Below are 23,598 nucleotides of genomic sequence, written 5' to 3'. Positions count from 1 at the left end.
CTGTGAAATGTATCTGCTATTTATTTACAGGCAATCATGTAAGCACGAGTCATACAACTACTCTTGATGGCTTTACTATGGTTAAGTGTAATTTTGATACATACATGACATGCTAATCTGCATATGGTCCAACATGGAGAAGGAAAATGAGGCAAACCTGTTTAATGTCCTGCTAAACCTGGACATTATTCAAGTGATGAGTTCTGCAGGTCAACTTATGGGCCTACAGATTCATATATAGTGATTTATAAACAGGTAGACTGGCCTATATAAAGAAAATAATTCATTTTAATAAGTTGAACAATTCACTTTGCCACATATTTGTTAGAAATAATTTTGTTGCCATCTCTGGGAAGATAATATTAGGATTCACTCTGTTCCTATGCTTGTAGTTATCTATTGGAGAGAAAAGTCAGAAAAGTGAAGTTCAGTGCCGGGTTTCTAGAAGGGTATTTTAACCAGGTAATCACTTTAAGTGTTCTATGAAGCCGGGTTCCATAGTGCTTCAACAGCTCTAAAAATACCTCAGAGAAAAGTACATGTTCTCATTTTCCCCTTGAAATTGGTGATAAAATATCATGCCCATTAAAAAGCTGAGTTAATTCAATTTCCTATTGTCTGCAAGAGGTAGGGAAAACGTGGGGCACATTTATGCTATTTTCAGAGCATCTGTTCCGTGGTGGTCCCGACCCACTTTGAAGTCCACGAGAACGCGCTGCCGGAGCTGGCCGAGGTGGAGGAAATGGAGAGGAACCAGGCGGTGAGCACGGCGGTGCAGTGGGTCAACCAGAGCCTCACGGAGGAGCTGCAGGGCGTGGAGCCCTCCAGCCAGGTGGACGTGGATCACACGCTCAGGTCCGGCTTCCACTGGGAAAGAGCAACGCCAAGGGTAAAACAGGAACGGTTGTCTTTCCACCTCACCTGCCAGAAAAATGGGTCTGTGGACTCTGCAGTGGGGAAGTTGCTCCAAGAAGCTTAAGTGAAAGCAGCAAATTTAATGTAAAATAGTTTTGTCTCTGCAAACCTTGTTGCTGAAATCCACTGTGGAAGGCCACAAGGCGCTTTTCAGTTCTTTTTCATGCTCAGCACTTTCCTAGGATCCAGTCGAGAGCTTGATCAACTGAGGAATCCAGACGATGGGCTCCCCGCCCCCGCCCCATGTCCTGCCTCTGGCTTCTCACATGCTCATGTGGTCCTGGTGGCTGGCACATCCTGTCCTCCCACTACAACCAAGTCTGTCATACTTTGCCCATGGGTTCACTCTAAAATGTGAAAACAAAGAGAGCTGTGGTTGCAAAGGCAATGTAAGTATTTGCAAGTATTTGGCTGTGCCCAGGCAAATCAAGGGTTAGAGTTACCTTTCCTTTTGTGCAGGTCCAGAGCCACAACCCTCTTGGCCATACAGCTCAACTGGATTCTCCTTCCTTAAGCTTTATCACTTGCTTAAGTGTGCATGATGTCGCATTTTACCTTGCTTCAGAGTTTAGTGGTGACTTTCATGATAATGTTTTTGAATATTTATTAAAATTTTCTTGGGAGTTTCTAAATGTTACTCCTTTTGTATTTATTTTTTTAAAGATTTTATTTATTTACTTGAGAAGTAGAGTTACAGACAGTGAGAAGGAGAGGCAGAGAGAGAGACATCTTCCATCCAGTGGTTCACTCCCCAGATGGCTGCAATGGCCAGAGCTGCGCTGATCTGAAGTCAGAAACCAGAAGCTTCCTCTGGGTCTTCCACGTAGGTACAGGGGCCCAAGGACTTGGGCCATCTTCTGCTGCTTTCCCGGGCCATAGCAGAGAGCTTGATCAGAAAAGGAGCAGCCAGGACTAGAACCAGTGCCCATATGATATGTGGGTGCCACAGGTGCAGGATTAACCCACTGTGCCACAGTGCTGGCCCCTACTTATTTATTTTTAATTTGGCCTTCTCTGCTATTTTTTTTTTTTACCCCCAAGACGTCAATCATACCTTCTGTTACCTTTCTTTCTCCCTGGAGTTTTCAGTTCCCAAACCATGCCTCTGGGTTAGTTCCTTTCTAGGCCTACAGAAATGCCACCGAAGCTTCCTTTTTTCTCTTGTTTCTGGAGCCCACATCTTCCTCTTTCCTGATTTGCTGAAAGTGAAAATGAGAAAGGACATGTGGGATGCAAAGCTCTATTTCAGTTCATTCATTCATTCATTGGAGAGGAGAGAGACAGAGCTCCCTTCTGCTAATTCACTCTCTAGACAACAGCTGGGGCAAGAGGAAGGCTGAAACCTAGGGCTGGGAACTTGGTCCAGGTTTCCTACACCAGTGGCAGAAACCAGATTACTTGAGCCATCGCACCTGCTTCCATTGGGCCATGTTAGCAGGAAGCTGGAGTCAGGAGAAGGAGCTGGGAATCAAACCTAGGCAGTCCAGTGTGGGATGCAGGCATCGTAACCACTAGGCTAAACTGCAACCACAGTGTAGAGTTTTTAAGTTCTTACATGTGTGCAAGTGTCCGTTCTTTGCCCTCATGTTGGTAGTTTTCCTGAATGTAGAATTCTCTGTTGAAATCAAATTCCTTGAATACTTTAAAGCCATTGTCCCATGCACATCTGGGATGTTGATAAGTTTGATGCAAATCTGATTCTCTTTATTTGTGCATGTTTTGTCTTTGGAAGCTTTCAGCTTCTTTTTATTTTTAGAGGCTTAAATCTTATGTACATATATGCATGGAGGATTTCACAAAAGCTATTTTTTTTAAAGATTATTTGAGGATCTGACGCTGTGGTTTAGCAGGGTTAAAACCCTGGCCTAAAGCGCTGGCATCCCATATGGGCGCCAGTTCTAGTCCCGGCTTCTCCTCTTCCGATCCAGCTCTCTGCTATGGCCTGGGATAGCAGTGGAGGATGGCCCAGGTCTTTGGTTCATTCCCCAATAGGCTGCAATGGCTGGAGCTATGCCGCTCCGAAGCCAGGAGCCAGGAGCTTCTTCCAGGTCTCCCACACGGGTGCAGGAGCCCAAGGACTTGGGCCATCTTCTGCTGCTTTCCCAGGCCATAGCAGAGACCTGGATCAGAAGTAGAACAGCCCAGGACTCAAACCAGTGCACATATGGGATGCTGGTACTGCAGGTAACAATGGCTTTACCTGCTACACCACAATGCCAGCCCCCAAAAGTTATTTTAATGATTCATTTTAAGTTCCCCTAAAAACATCCTCCACTGTCTGTCCTTAGTGTCTTTGTTTTCTGATGGTCATTTTCATAAAAAGAACATCCAGTTATCCTGAATCAAATGATGTATTCAAATTTTACTTTAAAAATGCAGACGGGGGACAGAGTTGTGTTGTAGCAAGTTAAGTCATCTCCTGCAACACTGGCACCCCATATGAGTACCAGTTTGCGTCCTGGCTGCTCCACTTCCAATCCAGCTCCCTGCTAATTCGCCTGGGAAAGGAGCGGAAGATGGCCCAAGTACTTGAGCCACTGCCGCCCATGTGGGATACCTGGATGAAGTTCCTGGCTCCTGGCTAAAGCCAGGACCAACCCTGGGCTTTGCGACCAGCTGGGGTTGAACCAGTGGATAGAAGATGTCTCTCTCTCTGTCTCTCCCTCTCTCTGTAACTCTGCCTTCAAATAAATAAATCTTTAAAAATATGCAAACAGAGTTCAAATAATTTCAAAAATGAGCACCTGAAATGTTTAAGCATTTTCCAGGCCAAAATGAATTTGAGTTCTTGAACACAGTTTTATAATAGCGTCATTGGGAATTGAAGCTAAAAAGTAGAGTTAATGATTGAAGCACATTGTGGTCAGTTCTACAGTGTGACCAAAATGATAGTGATACTTGTAGCTATCCCATTGTAAAACCCTGTTTTCTTGCCATTAGGACATTCTTTGCAAATAAAGTACAAGAAGAGAAGGAGAGAAAAGAATTGGAAAACAACCTGGAAAACTCAACAGTGTCTATACCCGCACCTGTAATACCACCCCCACCCCCCGCACCCCCCCAAAAAAAGAAGCCACAAAAGCAAGTTAAGTGACATCACTAACCCTGGCAAGAAATGTGTGGGAAGCAGGGCCACAGCTTGGCATGCCTTTCCAAGCCTCTGCTGCAGGCCCAAGCTCGGCTTCCGGCCAGGTGCCATCCATTCTCCATGCCGCTTCCTTGCTTAAGCTGCTCTGTGGATGGGGGCAGGGCTCCCCCATCCATGTTTATTTGCAAGCTAAGATGACTTCTCACCCACAGATGAACATTCATTAAAGACAGTGAACAGTGGCAGTGCACAGGTGGAGTGGAGTGAGGGTGAGCTGGCTTAGGGACCTTGCACCTCCCTGGAAGCTTCATTACCTCATCAGACAGCCACTCCAAAGTCTAAAGAGTGTTGATCCTCTGATACGTGCAACTGACATTTTCTCAGTCCTGTGCAACATACACACATTTTCTTTAGAAAACTTCGCTATATTAATACAAATGATTGAAGTTATTGGTTCAGCCTGCCCTTTGCTCTGTGCCTTCTAGCAGATTGCTAACCTCAGCCCCTCCAGTTTGTTCAGTCTGAAGCTTGTTGGGATGGTGTAAGGGTGCACGGGCCTTGAGGGCAAAGTCAGGCCTATTCAACCTGCCAATGTCAGTGTCCAGCATGAGGCCAAGCACAGCTGAATGCTCACAGGCATGGGGGGGTCCCGTGAATAAGAAAGCCCCAGAACTAGGGCGGGACCAGAAAGACTGTGGAGACACGGTATCTTGGTATCTTATTTCATCATTTTGGATGCTGATGCCCAGAGTAGGGAATAGAATTGCCCAAGGCAAGAGTTGTTAGACCAGCCTTCTCTCAACAGGGTGAGATGGCCCCTGCCTAGGTACAGGCAGAGACCACAAAGGCATGTCCATTTGTGTTGCTTTTGGCGGACAGAACCCTGGCCTTAGAGAAGGGCAGTAGTAGGAGACAGTAATTTGCTAAGCACTTACCATGTACCAGGCTTCCATTCCTCATCTCCACCAAGGGCTCAAGCCCGGCCAGTGGCTGTGGAGGAACACGAGAAGTGTATGGTGGACTGTGTGGCACCTGACTACGAAGGTGGCTGAGAAGATGTTGAAGTGGGAGATGGGGAAGGATTCTGGATAGAGGGAAGGATCTGGGAGGCATTTCTAGAGATGGGAGACCATCTAGAACGCAGCACTGGTTAGAGGCTGGCAGGGAAAGAGCGAGTTAGCAATGCTGTTCAGCAGAAAGTAGAGTGTGCAGCAGGTATGGGGAATAGAGATGCATGCAGGATGGGCTGTGAAGACTGCCCGATTCTCTTCATCCGATTTCTGGTACCTGTGAACGTGAGATAACAAAGTGTATCTCATAGAACTGTAGAAGGGTTGACGCTGAGTGGCCTAGAATTTCATAAGAGAGGCTGAACTGTATGGTGAAGGGTTATTTCAGCATTGGCGAGTGAAGACAAACAGAAAACTTGGGACATCAGGGAGACAGTATTTTCTTCTCGGCTTCAGTTTCATCCTTTCTTTTGGCTGGGGCTTCCCATCTCTAAGTTAAGCATTGAAATAAACAGTCTTCTTATAGTCGAACTTCACAGAAAGAAATATCTTCTCAATATTTTTCTCTCCAGGGAGGAAAGAAACTCTTACAGAGAAACCCATTATGCCTGCAGAACCTGCTGAGCCTGTGTTCCACGGCAGTATGGCCATAGGGGCCGTGTCACTGGCTGTTGCCAAAACCAGTGCCATCCTGGGCAACAGACCCCTCTACCTAAATATTGCATCTCTGAAGCACGGTCAGGTTCGTCTCTATTGGATTCCGTTACGAGGAACCATGAGCATCTCAATGCAATGAGCCATGTTTCTCACGTGCCCTTGCTCTCCCTGTTGCAGGAGGAGCCAGCGCTGCTCACCATGCCTTTGCTGATGGTCTCTCTGATCAGCTGTGGGAAGTCGTCGCCTGGAAAGCTCAATTTAATGAAAGAAGTGATTTGTATTCCCCATCCCGGATTAACAACCAGACAAGTACCTTCCATGATCTCAGCTGACTTTCTGAAGACAGGCACTCCATCACCGATAGGTTTTCAGTGTGAAGCGAAGGGAAAGGGAATGAAATGTAAAATGAGGGAAACTATTTTAGGAAATTGGGGCAGTGAGAAGAAAGCAAGACCTTCCCTAAGGGAACACATTTACATGGCCTTGGATGTCTGCTTCCTCACAGCACTGGCTCACGCTAGCGATTTCCAGAGAAGCCAGGCACCCGTGGCTCTGCAGTCCAGAAATAGTGCAGGCAGGTTGTTCTTTGGGGATGGGATGGCCAATGGTTTTTATGACTGCTCCGTGCACTACGGCAGCGGCAGGTGGAAGCTGGTACTTTCCCAGCGACCCCACTGTACCCAGTGGGACCTCCATGTCCAGCACGTAGCCTGGCACTTAGGAGACGTCTATGGAATGAAGGGACCCTCAGTCACATCGTCTCCACTCGGAGGCGTGCTCTTGTCTGTGTTGCTCTTCAGTGGCCTGAAAGAGTCCTCGTGCCTCTTTGAATCGTCCTGAAATCTTCTACCAGTTGGACATTAGGGAGAATACAAGGTTCCCGTTTTATAGGGGGTGTTTTCACAAAAAGTGCAATCCCCCTGTGGCAAGGCATCAAGTGGTATCTTACCTAGTCCGTGTAAATCGCTAAAGGAAATCTCAAGGTCATTTCCTCATAATTCCATTCTAAACAAAATCATCTCACAACTTAATTGCAGTGGGCGAGGGTTGCTATCTGGTGGGCCATGCCCAGGTCCTGGTGCCAGGCTCTTTCCTTTAATTAAGGTCTTGTGTGCTATTTGGGCAGCAGGGCACCGGCCAGCCGTTCTTTATCTGTCTCTGTGTGTGGATCTCATCACCAGCAACACACTTTTCTACTTTTTAAGTGCCAGTGGGTTTATACGGATGGAGCCTGTCTAATCTAGACTCCCTTGGTGACCCGTAACTCGCACAGCAAGAAGGTCACCCAGGTTAGCTGAGAGACACTAAAGAGAATAAAGCCGGTGTGATGCAACCGATGAACCAGGCGGTTGTGTACAATGAAGAGAGGCTACTGAGGGTGCACAGCCTCTCCTCCGTACTCCTCCAAAGCAAACTGGGGGCTGAAGACTGAATCTGTGATGTGGGAGCTCGCACCACCCACTCAGGAGGCACTCTGCGAATAAGTCTGAGCTAGAAATAACCACGTGGGGTATGATTTTTTAATATTTAAAATGTCTGGACTGCAGCTGTGGAAGATGATGTTGGTTCCACTTACAGGGCGTGGAGATGCTTCTGGAAATTCAGAAACATGTCACCAAGACAACTGATGTGGTATGTGGGCGTCCTCCAGGCTCGGTACTGACAGTTCTGTACCACCTAGTAGCCAACCTGTGGTTCATTTTGCTAATGTTGGTGTGGAAAATGCATTTATGTGTTTGGGGCCTTCCCTCTAAACCCAGTGTACACATTTCCTCACTGGCTACGGGTCCGGTTTCTAAGGGTATTTCACAGTCTCGTTTTGATTTCTGTGCTAAGAACTTACAACGAAGGAAAGGATTTGGCCCCAAGGATGTCAGAGGCATTGTGGAGTGCACTCTTGTGCCCGGGTTTGAATCCCAGCACTGGGCAAACAAGGGCCCTTGGCAGTGTAGCGGTCTCAGGCAAGTCACAGAGGAAGGATGGGAAGCAGGTATAGGAGTCACAGGTTGTCCCAAGATACACTAACGAGGGCGATGGGAAGCAGGTATAGGAGTCACCGGTTGTCCCAAGATATTCTAACTAGGGTGATGGGAGGCAGGTATAGGAGTCACCAGTTGTCCCAAGATACTCTAACTAGGCCAGCACATGGTGATATGCAGGCCTGCAGCCAAGGGAGGGACCCAGTCCTTGTCTGTGGTGCTTTTTTGAACAAAAAGACAAACTGATATTTTAGAGTATTACATTTACAGAAAGGTTACAGAACACTATAGAGTTCCCAAATATCCTTACTGTTTTCCCCCATGTTAATGATACAGTGTGTGGTACATTTGTCAAAACCAAAATGACACATTACTACTGCCTAAAATACAGCCTTCAGTCAGAATGCACTGATTTCCCATGAATGCCACTTTTCTAGGCGAGGATCCAGTGCAGGATCCCACACTGGGTGTAGCCTGAGGCTTTCAGGCTGTAGCATGAGGAAGCATGAGTCCTTCCCCATCAGGGTGGAGCCAGGATACCAGAGCAAGCAAGTGCTGGCCTCAGTGGTCACTGGTTTCTCCTGCCTGGCACATCAGTTTGCTTCCTGAATTAGTGTTGTACCAGGAGACAGAAAACTAGGATGACTCCACCATGAAAAGAAACAAGATAAGTGTATTTCATATGAAATACGCGTGAGCCAGACCAATTCCTGACAAACACATCCCAGCTTATAGAGCCAGTTAATGTTGGGCATTAAAGTATATCCCGGGACGCGGGGGACTAAATCCTTGCACCATAGGCATTTAATACCCCAAAAGTTGTGGGGCCGCCTCTTTGGAATGACCTTGGCTTTTAACTTCCAGTGCCATTATGCCCACCAGATTGACCAGATTCAGTGGTCTTCGGGTTTCCGAAAGTCAAATCCAGCCTGCAGGAAACAGTGTGACATGAGGATATTCAAAACAGGGTGTGGGGCCTGTAAAAGCTAGGCCCACCAGGGCGTAACTTCTCACGGGCAAGGAGGGGATGTGTGCCCACCTGCAAAACTGGCCGCACCCGGCAGGATGGGTGCACGCCCATGTGTGTGACGAGGGGTAGAAGGTAAGAAGGAGCTAAAGAGAGCATGAACCTGAATTTGAGGAATCGTTGGGGCTTAAGAAAATAGGGTGTGGCTGGCATCACCCACGTATACGTGCTATGTGTGCATGCCATGTGTTTGTGTGTGAGTGTGTATGAGATTCACTCGGGACTGGCAGGGCCCCAGAGCAGTGGACAGGCCAGAGACCTAAACTGTTTGCTGGCACACACATGTCCAAAAATCCCAAGTGATATTTTTATTTCCTGTCTCACAGCCTCCTCCTCCAAAAGCCGAGACCAAAAAAGGGCACGACGGGAACAAGAAGGGTCCAGTGAGTATGCATGATTGTTTGCCCAGTGAATGGTGACAGCACAGACAGATGCCTGTTTTTTCTCCATGGTCATTTTACTCCCAGGCCAGGGCTCAAGAAAACAGAATTTATACAGTAATATTGCTCCATGAACACTAATCCCCGTCTTTCCAGCAACTGTCCAGCTAAAATCTGAGGCTTGGAAGTGTTTACAAGTAAGAGGCCTTTGACCCTGTAGGTGAAGCGTATGGGGAGCTGACCCTCCTGATAACCAGCTAAAGGTGGATAGGGTGCTTTAGGCTTTCATTTACTACTGCCAAAGTGGGCCTGAAAAGGGGCAAAAAGAAGGCCATTCCTTCCATCCTTTGGTCCCCAAAAGGCACCAAAGCACCATTTCAGATGAACCACGGGTAGGAACTCAGATTTGACAAACATTCCTCCTTGTGTAAATGACCACGCTGGCCTGGGAGCCCTGGGAAACATCTGAGCTTGACCGGCCCATCTCTTTGGTGATGGTGGGTACCCTGCCATGACCTGCTGCATGCCCAGGCTGTCAACAATACAAACGGAACAGTCCACGAGAATCCAGGAGATGATGCGTGTGAGTAGGGGCTGCTCCCATCTGCAGGATTTGCTCTGAAAGCCAGAAATCTAAGCTTGGTAAAGAGAAATGTAGTTTCCCAAGACAGAGAAACTCAAGAAACAAGAGACAGGAGCAGACACAGCAGGATGTCAAATACTTGACAGCTGTCTACGTCAGAATGAGTGCAACACTCGTAACCTAGGCTTTGCAAGGGGGCTGGGGATGGCGAACGAGCAGCGATTCGCAGTGCTGTTCCTTCCAGTCCAGCAGGTTGTCTCCTGTGTTCTGAGGCTCTCAGACCAGGATCAGCCCTTCTCACGATCAGCTTGCTGTCTTTTGCCCTTGTAGGAGGAGGTTACAGGTTCCAGTCTAGAGAAGCAACCACACCAGAGTCAGGGGCGTAGACTCTTGCAGTCAAATTTCCCGGATTAAAATCTGTTCCAGGTCAACTTAATTCCCTGTGAAATGAACATAGTCATGGTATGTGCTTCAGGGGTTGTGTAAGGAGTAACTGAATTTTATTCACGTGACATGCATAGGACAAGACGCACCACTTAGGAAGCACCAAGTGCTTTCGTAATTTAGAAGATTAGGTAATAGAGCTCCGTTGATAGACAAAAAATTTCCCCACCTATTCCTTTGTTTTAGGAATAAAAGCTTCCTCTCATTGATATTGAAACCACTGGCTGGGTTTTATAATTAACTCCTGCTACTACTAGAAAACAGAACACATTTCTCCCTGTAAATGCTTGTTCTTGAGCCGATGAACTCTACAAACGTGAGTTTTAAGTCCAGAACCACAGAGGCTGCTTCAGCTTCCAGCTGCACAGGTCGCAGTGTCCACCGAGCGCACACCGAAGCTGACTTGGCAGGAGCAGCGCGTGCCTTTCCCGGGGGTCACTGGCATCCCCAAGCTTCTGCTGAAATTCGCCCTCCGTGTTGTGTCCTTTCTGCCAAAGTTTTCAATACTTTTAAAAACAGCACTTTTTCCTAAAGGAGGGTGGCATTTTTACCAGTCATGTTTGCCTGGAGGAAAACAGACCATAGGAAAAAGGGCAGGTTTGGGAGGACTGGCAGCGTTAGGCGGACCGAATGGTTCTTTACAGGGATAGCCTGGACACTCGCAGGCCAGGTGGCTTGGCTCAGGCTCGCCCCCCGCCCCCCACTACAATGGCAGAGCTGACAGACAAATAGCTATACTAACAAGAGAAGTGTGGGGCCGGTGCTGTGGTGTAGCGGGTTAAGCCACCACCTGCAACACTGGCATCCCATGTGGGCATCAGTTCGTGTCCAATCTGCTCCGCTCCCAATCTAGCTCCCTGCTAATGCATCTGGAAAAAGAGCAGAAGATGGCCCAAGTGTTTGAGGACCCTGCTACCAAGTGAGAGACCCAGGAGAAGCTCCCAATTCCTGGCTTTGGCCCAGACCAGCCCTGGCCATTGAGGCCATCTGTAGAGTGAACCAGTGGATGGAAGACCTCTCTGTCTCCCTCTCTCTTTCTCTCTAACTCTATCAAATAAACAAACAAAATATTAGAAGAGAGAGAAAGCTGCTCCCAGATCAAACCTGGAAAATGTTGGGAATAAGAAAACTGGAGGAACTGTATGCCCAAAGTCCCGGGAGTCGGACCTGGAGGGGGATTGGTGTGACAGCACAGGACCTGCCCTTTGGGGAGCCGTGTCTGGTTACCCTGTGCCTGTCCCAGGATGCTCCACGGACCAAGCGTGTTGTACTGATGCCTCCTTGTCTTTCCTTCTTGCAGCAGCCCATCACTGGAAAGATGACCCATCTTGGCTGTTTAACCATCAACTGTGACACCATAGAGCAGCCGCTGCTTCTACTACAGGGCATCTGTGCCAGCCTGGAGCTGGAGCTGGGAACAGACCTGCATTTAGCCATCAACTGTGCTGCGCATGAGCTGATGGACTATGTAAGTTTCCACTGCAGATTGTTCGCTTCTGGTTTAGGTCCAGCAGTTTTAACTCAGAACTTAAAAGAAGAGCTTATCTGAGTATTTTCCAAACGAATCCCTTTTTTTCTTTTTTCTTTTTCTTTTTTTTTTTTTTTTGACAGGCAGAGTGGACAGAGAGACAGAGAGAAAGGTCTTCCTTTGCCGTTGGTTCACCCTCCAATGGCCACCGCGACCCGCATGCTGCGGCCGGCGTATTGCGCTGATCTGAAGCCAGGAGCCAGGTGCTTCTCCTGGTCTCCCATGCAGGTGCAGGGCCCAAGCACTTGGGCCATCCTCCACTGCACTCCCTGGCCATAGCAGAGAGCTGGCCTGGAAGAGGGGCAATGGGGACAGAATCCGGCGCCCCGACCAGGACTAGAACCCGGTGTGCTGGCGCCGCAGGCAGAGGATTAGCCTGAGCCGTGGCGCCGGCCTTGTTTTTTTTTAAATTAATATGGTGTGAGGGAACCAAATATAAATGGAGTTGAGAAAGTCAAGTTAGTTAATGGAAGATGGGTTGCTACATTGTCCTCATGAGAGCTACTGCACAGTAAGTTACCTGGTATGTTTTGTGCGTGCAGTCATTTCGTAAAAATTGAATTAGACAAGCATGCGAAGTGGGGTGGTTTACCTGTGACTTGGTATACTTCTAGATGTGTGCTTCTTAGTGTTTGTGCTTTTCACATATAAAAATATTCCCAAGTGGTTGAAATTTATGACAAATGTGTTTTCAATCTGACTAAATGCATCACAGTATTAAGCACGACCTGAGGAGGACACAGCCTCACCGGCAACACCTCACCTGGGAGACGCCACCTGCAGGGAGCGAGCAACATGGGGACTTCAAAAAGTCTGTGGAAAAGTGAAGCTAAAAGATAGTTTATTTTGGTGGGAATGTAAAATCCATATGCAGTATTTTCATAACAGCCATTTTCCATGAGCTTTTTGCAGACTGTATGCATGAGGTTTTAATGTTTTGTACTAAACTTATCTGTTATTCCACAGACTTTCTGAAGTTTCCTATTTTAAAAAGAAAGTGAATGGAAACAGATTCATTAAAAAATGTTCTGTAGCAGGTGTTTGGAGCAGTGGTTAAGACGTTTGGGTTGCCCACATGCCATATTGGGGAGCCTCGGTTCGAGCCCCAATCGGCTTCCGATTCCAGCTCCTGTGCAGCCTGGGAAGCAGCAGGGGGTGACTCAAGTGCTGGAGACCTGGGCGGAGTTTCAGGCTCCTGGCTTTGGCCTGGCCTACGCCCAGCTGCTGTGGATATTTGGGGGGTGAACCAGCTAACAGAAGATCTCAGTCTCTGGTTTTCAAAACTATGGAAGGAAAGATGGAAGAAAGGAAGCAAGAAAAACTTTTATATGTTCCCAGTCCTTGAGAAACTGGTGTCAGGAGATCTATTAGCAGTTCTGATATACACACACATATTTTCTATTTCAGATATGGAAATGCTAAGCTTTCTCAAATGCCCAGCATTCTGGCGTGCGTTTATGGTGATTTGATAACATTTATCATGTGTAGGGGCCATGACTGCATAGGATTCTGCTTTAACTGTGATTCTTACTTTAAATATAAAGGAAATTCTGAAAATGTACATGAGAATCTAAGTTTCAGCTGATTTCTAAAAGTTCTTTGACTTTTCTAAAGAAACTAAGCTCATAAAGGAATGTTTAATTTCCTATTCGTCACCTAATAATTGGTTCCTAGGCATACCATTAAGAAAAAGAATTACATGTTTTCATCAGCAGTGTATACTGAGAACGATGGATATACTTACTGCCAGTGCTGTCTAGAATGGGTATTTGTTGCTTATATGCAGTAAAATGTATTAGCTTGATATCAGATAATTCTTACAATAATGTTAGTCATTAGCATTTCCTCACTGACAAGATAAGATTTTTAAGCTTTGCATTATAGAAGCAGCTGAAGTTCTTGCTGCCTTTTCCTGTGAAAAATGTAAAAACTTCCTTTAATTTTGGGCTTCTCGGATCCTGCTTAATTCCAATGGAGTCCATTGTATTAGCAGCAGCCGCAGCAGGAAGGTATTAGTAAAGGAAACAGCCGGTCTGCTCTGGCCCATCTCCCTCCCAGCACCTAAGGACCCCAGGGGCCACTCCTGATCACAGACTTAAAAGTGAGCAGCTTTGTGGGGATGGCATTTTGCACAGCAGTTAAGTGTCCACCTGGGGTGTGTGCGTCCCATGTGAGAGAGCCTAGGAACAAGCCCTGGCTCTACTTCCGATTCCAGCTCCCTGCGAACGCACAGCAGTGACGGCTCAAGGAGTTGAGTCTCTGCCACCCACATGGGAGACCTGGACTGAGTTCCTGGCTCCTGGCTTCAGCCGGGCCCAAGCCCCAACTGTTGTAGGCATCTAGGAAGTGAACCAGCAGATGAAACATCTTTGTCTCAATCTCCCTCCCTCCTTCCCTCCCTCTCTCTCTCTTTCTGCTGTGAAAAATTAAGTGAAGGTGCTTTGGTTTTCAGAAAGACTAAACTGGATCTGTCGGCCTAGTCTTCTATACATAATGACTGGGGCGTTTCACACCTCACATGAACGGAATTCACTAGAAGCCTACTTTCAGGATAACACCGTTACTATGAGAAGTTGTGTGCTACCTGGAAAGACGCCTTTACATACATCACTTTACATTTCATATCTCAAAGCCCTGCTTTCAAATTTTAGTGTTTAAAGGAAGCAAGCTGTTTGTCACAGGGAGTTGAAAGATAGTTCTGGTGAGTGGGCAGGTCTGCACTGCTATTCCATTTGTTGTTCTTTGAATCTGTTATTGTCCATGCGCCCAGGCAGTCAGGTATAGTGGGAGAAATGCACCATGGCCTAAATCTAAGCAAGAATGGCTTCCCCTCCTACCCTGCACCTGTTGTCTTTTTGTACAGCTTGCATCTGAAGTCTGTGGGAAGAGGAACAGTGACTTGATTTCCCAGGTTAATATTTACAAGCTACTTAAGGTGAAACGCGTAGATTTCTCGGGTGAACGTGGCCTGGAAAGGATGTTTACAATCTTTCAGAAGAAACCAGTGAGGGGCCGGTGCTGTGGCATAGTAGGCTAAGCCTTCGCCTGTGGTGCCAGAATCTCATATGGGCACCGGTTCAGGTCCTGGCTGCTCCTCTTCTGATCCAGCTCTCTGCTGTGGCCTGGGAGGGTGATGGAGGATCGCCCAAGTCCTTGGGCCTCTGCACCCGCATGGGAGACCTGGAGGAAGCTCCTGGCTTCAGATCGGTACAGCTTCAGCCATTGTGGCCATTTGGGGAGTGAACCAGCGGATGGAAGACCTCTCCCTCTCTCTGTAACTCTAACTCTCAAATAAGTAAATAAAATCTTTCAAAGAAACCAATGAGGGGTAATCTGAATCGCATCTATAGCATTTGAAGAATGCATTGGTTACCCTTTGGTACTGTCCTTACACCTGTCAGAGTCGAGGAAAATACGAAGTGGCAATGGGCACATACAAAAGCGCAGCCGAGATGGTTGACCTGTACGTGGACCTGATCAGCAAGTACCCGGCCGTCATCGCCTTAATTGATCCTTTCAGGAAGGAGGTAAGCAGTACACACCTTTTCAGTTTTATAACAAAACAGAAGAAAATCTCTGTCATTTGAAATGTGTTGTAATCTGGGCTGAGGCTGAGTTGCTTTAGGAGAAAAGGCACTTACTAAGCAAATGAATAGCAGCACACATTCACCCAGGCGTGTGCCTGTCTCGTGAAATGAAACAAGCCGCTGGGAGCCCCGCGGGAGTACTTGGATATTTACAGGCAGCTAACTGAGCAAAATCGCCCCTGCGTGCTAGGTGGTGCTTCAGCGGGTTAATCACAGATCATTTCCATGTGCTCATGGAGACAGGAGTTCTGGAGGCCAAATATTTTTTAGCCTAAATCCACTTACTACCTCTGAATACAAGTAATAAAGCCATATTCCCATCCACTGGTTCATTCCCCAAATGCCTGCAATGGCAGGGGCCAGAGCCAGGCACCAGGCACTCAATCCAGATCTCCCTCATGGGAGGCAGGAGCCCAATGACTTGAGCCATCACCACTGCTTCCCAGGGTCTGCCCTGGCAGGAAAGCCAGTCAGGAGCCAGGCTGGAAATTGGGCCCAGGCACTCCAATGAGGGTTGCAGGCACCTCTGTCGCGAGGCAAAGCTACATTTCTAAAAGGTTTGAATCCGAGGTTTTGTGATCCACTCAGACAAGCACCTCTGACAAAGGTTGTTTACCTGCTGCAGGGCCCAGCGGGCTAGGCTGTCACCTGCGACACCGGCATCCCTTATGGGCACAGGTTCGGCTCCACTTCTTTTTTTTTTTTTTTTCTTTTTTTTTTTTTTAATTTATTTTTGACAGGCAGAGTGGACAGTGAGAGAGAGACAGAGAGAAAGGTCTTCCTTTTGCCGTTGGTTCACCCTCCAATGGCCGCCGTGGTAGGCGCGCTGCGGTCGGCGCACCGCGCTGATCCGATGGCAGGAGCCAGGTGCTTCTCCTGGTCTCCCATGGGGTGCAGAGCCCAAGCACTTGGGCCATCCTCCACTGCACTCCCGGGCCACAGCAGAGAGCTGGCCTGGAAGAGGGGCAACCGGGACAGGATCAGTGCCCCGACTGGGACTAGAACCCGGTGTGCCGGCGCCACAAGGTGGAGGATTAGCCTAGTGAGCCGCGGCGCTGGCCTTCGGCTCCACTTCTGATCCAGCTCTCTGCTAAGGCATGGGGGGGAAAGCAGCCAAAGATGGCCCCAGTCCTTGGGCCTCCTACACTCACTGCAGAGACCCAGATGGAAACCTGGGCTCCTGCTTTGGCCTGGCCCAGCCCTGGCTGTTGCAGCCATTTGGGCAATGAATCAATGGATGGAAGATATCTCTTTTTTTTTTCTCTAACTCTGCCTTTCAAATAAATAAATAACTCTTTAAAAAAAAAAAAAGACCAGTCCTCCTAACATACTTTAAACAGACTCCTGAGTTTAAATTCTTTATGAATTTGAGAGCCAACATATGGCATCTTTGAGATAAACCAACTATTTAGATCTGGGGACAATGTGAACACTGGGTCGTATCTGGAGTCCCGGGGGCCTCTCAGTCCCACGTGCCCTTCACAGTGGAGGCCACACCCCCACTGAGCCCAGTTCTGGAAGCTTGCTGGACTGGCTGACAGTGGCCCTGATACTCCGACCACAGCTTTGTTACTGACAGGAAGCGGTTCTAACGGGACAGGCTGAAACCTGGCATGGCTGTGCTGATACAACCACACTCTCACACACACGTATATTCAACTTTTTAAACAAGGACTTCATTTCATGTGGTGGTCTCACCAATAAAAACAAGGCTGTTGAGAGAGGGGACCTAGAACCCTTTGTGGGCTCTGGTTCAGTTTTCTGTTGATCAGAAAAGCCAGAACATGGTCCCACACCGTCCGGTCTCAAGCAGCATGATGGTAACATGGTGGACGGGACAGTCTGGCTTTGATAAACTCCATGGTCAGTGTGGGAAACTGCATTCACAATATCTTTATTCACAAGATCTTTAAGCCCAAAGCCATCAGCGTGAGTTTCCGTTCCAAGAAGTTAAGTGTGCGTGGCTGTGACACAGGAACCACTCAGGCGCAGATGGAAAAGAAACTGTTTTGTGTATCTTAGGAAAAGTGTGTGACTTTGACCATGTGCTGTAGATTCCTGCTTGTGGCTGTGTTCAGGACTGTAATGATCAATTCTGGAATGTTCTCCCAGGACTCTGAACAGTGGGACAGCATCTGCAATGCTCTTGGGTCCAGATGTTACATCATCGCGGGAACTGCATCCAAAAGTATTTCCAAACTTCTCGAGTGTGGGGACATCAACATCCCAAGATCCAACGGGCGGATCATACAACACACAAACCAAACTACCATGTCCGACCTGGTGGAGATAACCAACCTGATGGACAGTGAGTAAAAGTGGAGGTCTGAAAGGCCCTAATGACAACGGGCGGATCATAAAACACACAAACCAAACTACCATGTCCGACCTGGTGGAGATAACCAACCTGATGGACAGTGAGTAAAAGTGGAGGTCTGAAAGGCCCTAATGACTTGGTTATACAAGAAGCCAACAGTCTGGCACAGCTGATTGTTTCAGAAGCATGGAATACATCTCGGAAGAAAAGACAGTTAATGCTTGTGAGAGATTTAGTGCAGAAAACAAAGGCCAGTTTATTGATTCATGTGTCCATAACGACCCTGGTCCACAAGGTCATGCCCTTCACCCAGGGCAGCCACAAAGGTGTGGCCACGCCACTGCCCTGTCAGCTTCCCAGTGCTCTGTGCAGGACTACGGTCTTACTTCCTCAGAAAAAGCATAGTCATTAGCATATTTATGAATTTACTGTGGGTTCGCAACTTGGGCTACAGGGAAACTTTACATTTAAGGGCTGGCATTGTGGTGTAGTGGTGTAGTGGGTAAAGCCACCACCTGCGACACCTGCATCCCACATGGGCACAGGTTCATATCCTGACTGCTCCACTTCCGATCCAGCTCCCTGCTAATGCACCTGGGCAGACAGGGAGACCCAAAAGAAGCTCCTGCTTCAGCATGGCCTAGATCTGGCTGTTGTGTCCACCTGCAGATTGAACTAGAAGCTGCAAGAGTTCTCTCCCGGCCTCTCCCTCTCTCTGCAACTCATATATTTTTAAAAATTACTTTAGAGAAACTGAGAGGGATATGCCAACCCTTAATGCTGAAGAACAGGTGTCTTACGCTGAACTGGGGACTGTAGCACACCTGGGTACTCACCTGCCCTAGCCAGGTTTCCAGACACAACACAGTGCTCAAGGGAAGGAAAGGAGATAACCACTCACCAGGGCGAGGCATCGAGCACATCAGCGTCTAGCCTGCATCCCATCGTTCAGGCTTGGTGAATTCCCTCCTGTGCTGTTACCACTGCAGGCCCTGGGTTTGTCTATGCATCTCCGGAACACGGACCCCAGCTTGCTTCCACATAGGCACAGCCTCAGTACAGAGTCTGCTTGACTGAACACTTAGCTAGCTGTGACACAGCCAGACTCCAGTGGGCCGTTTTAATTTTCGCGGACTTGGGCAAGTCTAGGAGGGATCAGAATTTGGAACTGGATCACCTGCTGTAGGGAACGGGTCTGCTCAGCAGTTAGGAAGAGAGGTCACGGGGGCAGGTGTTTGACCGAGAGAGGAGAAAATGTTCCATCCACGTCCTAGTGCCTAGATTTTATCCCTGGTGGCAGCTGCTGACTCAGTTCCCAGCTACTACAGACCCTGAGGAGCAGCAGCGACTTCCGGCTCCTGTTACCCACGTGGGCAGACCTGAATTGAGTTCCTGGCTCTTGGCTTTGACCTGGCCCAGCTCAGGTCATTACAAGCTTGATAGGGGAGAGCGGTAGGGTGTTCCCTCTCTCTCCCTCCCTCTCAAATAAATTAAAAACAAAACACGGCCAACAAGATCCCATCATCAGCATAGACACCCAAGGCAGGGGTAGGTTCACTACTAACAGAATGTGTCTTTTTTTTTTTTTAAAGATTTATTTATTTGAAATACAGAGGCAGAGGCAGAGAGAGAGAGAGATTCTATCTGCTGGTTTACTCCCTAGATGGCTGCAGTGGCTGGAGCTGGGCTGATCTGAAGCCAGGAGCTTCATCTGGGTTTCCCATGTGGGTGCAGGAACCCAAGCACTTGGGCCATCTTCTACTGCTTTCCCAGGCCACATCAGAGAGCTGGATCAGAAGTGGAGCAGCCGGGACTGGAAGCAGTGCCCACATGGGATGCTGGCACTGCAGCTGGAGGCTTTACCTGCTACACCACAGTCCCGGCCCCATGGAATGCATCTTAGAGATGCGTCAGTGTAGGCTGGCAAGGCAGCGCAGCACCGGGAAGCTTGAGTTCAGGAGCAGGACCCCAGCACTGGGGACTGGGGACTGGAAAGCCAGCCTCAAATCCTGAAACCAGCAGCTCTGGCACTGGAGCGTTGCACTTCACTCCAAAGTGAGCATCGTCTGCATTTACCGATGATGGACTAGGTGCCTGCCCCACGCCGCCGCAGGGATCCCCGCGGCCCGCGCTGCACCAGCTCTGGAGAATTCTTCCGGTTTCACTCCTTACTGCCTCAGTCTCGGAAGGTGCTGTACCTTCCACCTAGAAGGCTTTGCTAGCTCCTCCTCCCCCAGGCGTCGCTGTCAATCAGGCTTGCGTGCCACATCTGACTCCCCCCACCCTGGCCCGCCTGCCCCATGGCGCCCCTCATTTTCCTCCTCGTGGTCCTGACCACAGTGATTTGGACAGTTTTTTCCTGGGCGGTGCCCCCAGCAGACTGCAGGCTCCTTGTGAGATCATGGGCGTCTGGTGCACTTCTGTGCAGGGCCTGGAGCATAAATACCCAGAGGCGGTCTCAGGACCTAGGCAGAAGGCCAGTCTCAGACCTGGGGTGGGACCCACAGCCATGCTGACAGTCGGGGGCCAGAGACTGGAATAGCAACCTCCCTCCCCACCCCGCCCTGCAGGGCTGGCTCAGGGGTGGGGGTGGGAGGGAGCCCCCGCCCTGCCCGCCCCCTCCACGGCTGCCACAGCTGCTGTGCCTCGGTCGGAGCGGGAAATGACCGCTGCACATGACCAGCCCGCTCCTCTAAACGCTGAGGATGAGATGCCTGTGAGTAAAACACAGGGTGCAGTGAGAAAGCTGCACCCGCTGCCTGGGAACCTACCGTATCTCACTGGTGCAGAGCTGCGCGGCATCCTACAGTGGAGGGCCATAAAACCACGCCAGGCCTTCACGGCTGTGCCCTTAGCAGTGGATCACTGTCATCGGAGCATGTTTCCCTCCTCGCAGTGGTCCTAAGTGTGATGTGCACCCTATGAAGTGCGATGGGACACGGTCTTCGCCTAGCACAGCACCTAGGTTGCCGCAAAGAGGAGTGAGGAGCTAAGACCAGGGCAAGGAAAACGCAGATGCTTTGGGGTCAGAATGCTCAGGCAGTCCCACAGGTGTCTGACGCCTCACGGGAAAGCTTTGCGTCTGGTCGATTGTCTGTGTTGCCCCCAGAGGCTCACGCGTATATGCTAATCATTTCCGCACAGTATCAAAGTGACAGGAATTGCTCTTGTAGGCAAGAAGCGCATCACGGTCTTGGGCAGTCCGGACGGAGAAGCGACTGATGACAGCCTTGTCGACTTGGTAAGTGCTGAATGCTGGCCAATTGCAGAATTGCCAGGACACGGCTTTTAGCACAAGCTGCTATTTCAGAGAAATGCAGTCTTTGGTGGAGAGTCATGTAACCTTTCATGAAATAGACTTGCTTCCTCCCAGACAGCTACCTTTTGCAAGGAGCTAATCTTTGAACTTTTAAAAAGAGGGGAAATTGAAGCCCAGGGAAAATGATGAGCACGCGTAAATGACTGGGGTGTACGCGGGCAATCTTCCTCCCAAGAATGCAGTGGGGAAGGCAGGCACTAGTGAGAGAGAAGCCAGCGCCGTGTCCGAGGGGCGGGCAGCCGCACCACCTGCCTGCCTTCCCACACTCCCAGCTCCGAAGCAGGCCCTCTGCCCCAGGAAAGGCACAAAACCCCAGCAGTGCACCCAGACAGCTTCCCTTCTCCAAGAATCGCTCGTGGTTTAGCCGAACATGGCTACTCCCTTTTAAAGAGCTGTTTCTCCCCCGTCAGGCTGTGGGGCTCAGCGTCCGCTTTATCAAGTTGGGGGGTCCTTCTCGTGGCGAGTGGGTGATGAAGTACAACCGCCTGCTGACTATAGAGGAAGAGCTCCTCCAGAATGGAACACTGGGTATGCACTGTTTCCTGCTTTGTTTTCCCTCTGCCTTGAATCAGAGAACAAAGATTGGGAGAAGGGGAATAGAAGCCCCTCTGCAGGAGGGCAGGGGAACCCAAAGACCATAAATAAGTGCTGACAAAACTAGGCTGGCGCCCCCCACCACGGGCATTGTCGTCCTAATGGATTATCTATTTACCTGAATGTTTAAAACTCTCTCCCTTCTCCGTGCTGAATAGACTGCGTGATGCTTCTCAATAGAATTAATTGATTGGAATCTCCAAGCCTACCTTTTGTTATGGCCCAAATCATACTTAAGGTTTCTCTGCACAGGCCCTGGAAGTTAAAGGCAGATGTTTTTCCCAATGGGTCTTGCAAACAACTCCTTTGACTTAAAACAAGCAGCCAGCACGTTAATGTTAAGGTTGTACCTGGGAAAGGCTGAGACAGGAACCAGTCATTTACAAAATGAACCCTTTGCAAATTTGCATGGACAGAAGTTCCTTGGGCACTGCCTGCCTGCAGGGAGACACCCCAAATATGCACTTCTGTTTTCCACATTGCTGCTCGTGGCGGCCAAAAGGAGACCCCAACAAGCGGACGCTTGGAGGCCGACAGGATGATTTTAAACTTGTCAAGTTTAACGCACAAAGGGATCTTGGTACTCATGCTAAGATTCACCGAACACACAGACAACACTGGGAGACTAATTCTGAGTTGTGTAAGGACACAGGCTAGGGTCACTCAGTGCGTTAGGGACTTTTCAGGCAGGGAAAGACGCTGTTCCATGCATCGTCTGAGTTCATCTTCTCTGGGCCTCACCTGGACCGTGCTTTAGTTTGCGTCCATGGCCTCTCACAGTCCCAGCCACGCTTCCTAAAGAAAACAGGTGCTTTGGACATCAAAAGTGACACCAGTGGCCAGAGGGCCAGCCCCTCCGGGGTGCTAATGCAGCCCTAATTATTCTGGAAGGGACTCATGGGTTAGAGAGAACTTCTCTTACCCTGGTAGTGGTCAATAAATGTTGAGATCAAAAACAAACTTGGGGTGAGAAATCTTGCTCCCATTTGGAGCAGGCAACCTTGGCAAAAGCTCAGCTGTTGAAAGAACCACCATTCCCTACAAAGACCTGACCAGGGTGGCCAAAGTCCGCCATCACCGACCTGAGTTTACGGCTGGCAGCGGTTGGTGTGTTTTTTGGCATTTGCTCTGGTTCACCTCCTGTCTCTTACCTTTATTCTGTTCAAAGCCTCTGCCCAAAGTCCACTGTACACCGAATGTTCTAGAAGCTTGTGTATGGGAACAGTGCAGAGTAACTGTAGCGCACGGTGGATGGACAGAGACAGGCCCAGTTTCTGAGGGTTCTGAAGGTGATCTCCTTTAGACCCCACAACTAACAACAAAATCCCCCAGCGCCTTCGCAGTGAACTTTACTCTTGTCCTGTACCCCCTTGAAACAGGGCCCAATGAAGAGCATGTGTTTTTTTACATTAATGAGGAAGCTGAGAAGGCACCGGAGGCTGCCGCTGGTGAACTGCTTGAGCCCGTGGAGCCCATCTTCCCCACGGAGGTTGTGGAGGACTGGGCGAAGCTGTAAGCGTCTCCGCCCAGTCACGGCTGCGCCGGGAGCACCGGCAGCCTGGGGGCCTGACGCACGGCTCCTGGGCTCCTCAACCTCGGGAACTCGTCTCCCCTCTTTATTCTTCGACTGTCACCATTTGGTCAAATACACACTTCACGTTTTTGCCTGAGATGGTGTCTGTGAGGCGTGTTTCACGGACGCCGCGCATGCATTTCCATGGGGATTTCGCTGTGTGCTGGCTCTGCTGTCCACACCTCAGGTCGCGACCTCGTGGAAGAAGCCAATATTTTTGCAGCCGACTCCACGCTCAGTGGAACACTTCAATCTTTACTGCCCACATCATCTCCCAAACCGGAAAAGCTGCTGAGCCTGGGCGCCCTCTGTGCCAGCTCCGGCCGGAATCTCACACCCCAGGTAGGAGGCACGGGGTAGGCGGCCTCAGGCAGAGGCACTTGGCACCCGCTCACCGGCCTTCCCCCTTCCCTGATGCCATCTGCCTTTTAGATTTTCCTTTTTCTTCTACTATTTTTTTTTTTTAAATCTCTGAGTCTCCTTAGATCCTTCTTAGGACAAGAATGGGTCTAAATGAATAAGCATGTCAATGAATGAATATTCTCAAGGTTGTAGATGCCCAGTCAGCAAATCATTTTTTTAAAAAATGATGCGACA

General features: G+C 49.1%; 1 protein-coding gene across 1 annotated transcript in view; it reads left to right on the top strand.

The window, feature by feature from the left end:
* ENO4 (enolase 4) overlaps positions 1-23,598 on the top strand; it is a 27,446-nt gene extending 3,848 nt beyond the window's left edge. The window contains exons 3-14 of the mRNA XM_062214728.1: positions 665-855; positions 3,856-4,005; positions 5,590-5,755; positions 5,848-5,979; positions 7,249-7,302; positions 9,003-9,059; positions 11,384-11,551; positions 15,013-15,138; positions 17,311-17,506; positions 20,689-20,756; positions 21,245-21,362; positions 22,808-23,598. Of these exons, the coding sequence (XP_062070712.1) occupies positions 665-855; positions 3,856-4,005; positions 5,590-5,755; positions 5,848-5,979; positions 7,249-7,302; positions 9,003-9,059; positions 11,384-11,551; positions 15,013-15,138; positions 17,311-17,506; positions 20,689-20,756; positions 21,245-21,362; positions 22,808-22,944 (1,563 nt within the window). The 3' untranslated portion in view covers positions 22,945-23,598. The remainder of the gene's footprint in view (positions 1-664; positions 856-3,855; positions 4,006-5,589; positions 5,756-5,847; positions 5,980-7,248; positions 7,303-9,002; positions 9,060-11,383; positions 11,552-15,012; positions 15,139-17,310; positions 17,507-20,688; positions 20,757-21,244; positions 21,363-22,807) is intronic.

The sequence above is a fragment of the Lepus europaeus genome, chromosome 17 (assembly GCF_033115175.1).
Source record: "Lepus europaeus isolate LE1 chromosome 17, mLepTim1.pri, whole genome shotgun sequence".
NCBI classification, from domain to species: domain Eukaryota; kingdom Metazoa; phylum Chordata; class Mammalia; order Lagomorpha; family Leporidae; genus Lepus; species Lepus europaeus.
This window is presented reverse-complemented; position numbering and strand designations above follow the sequence as displayed.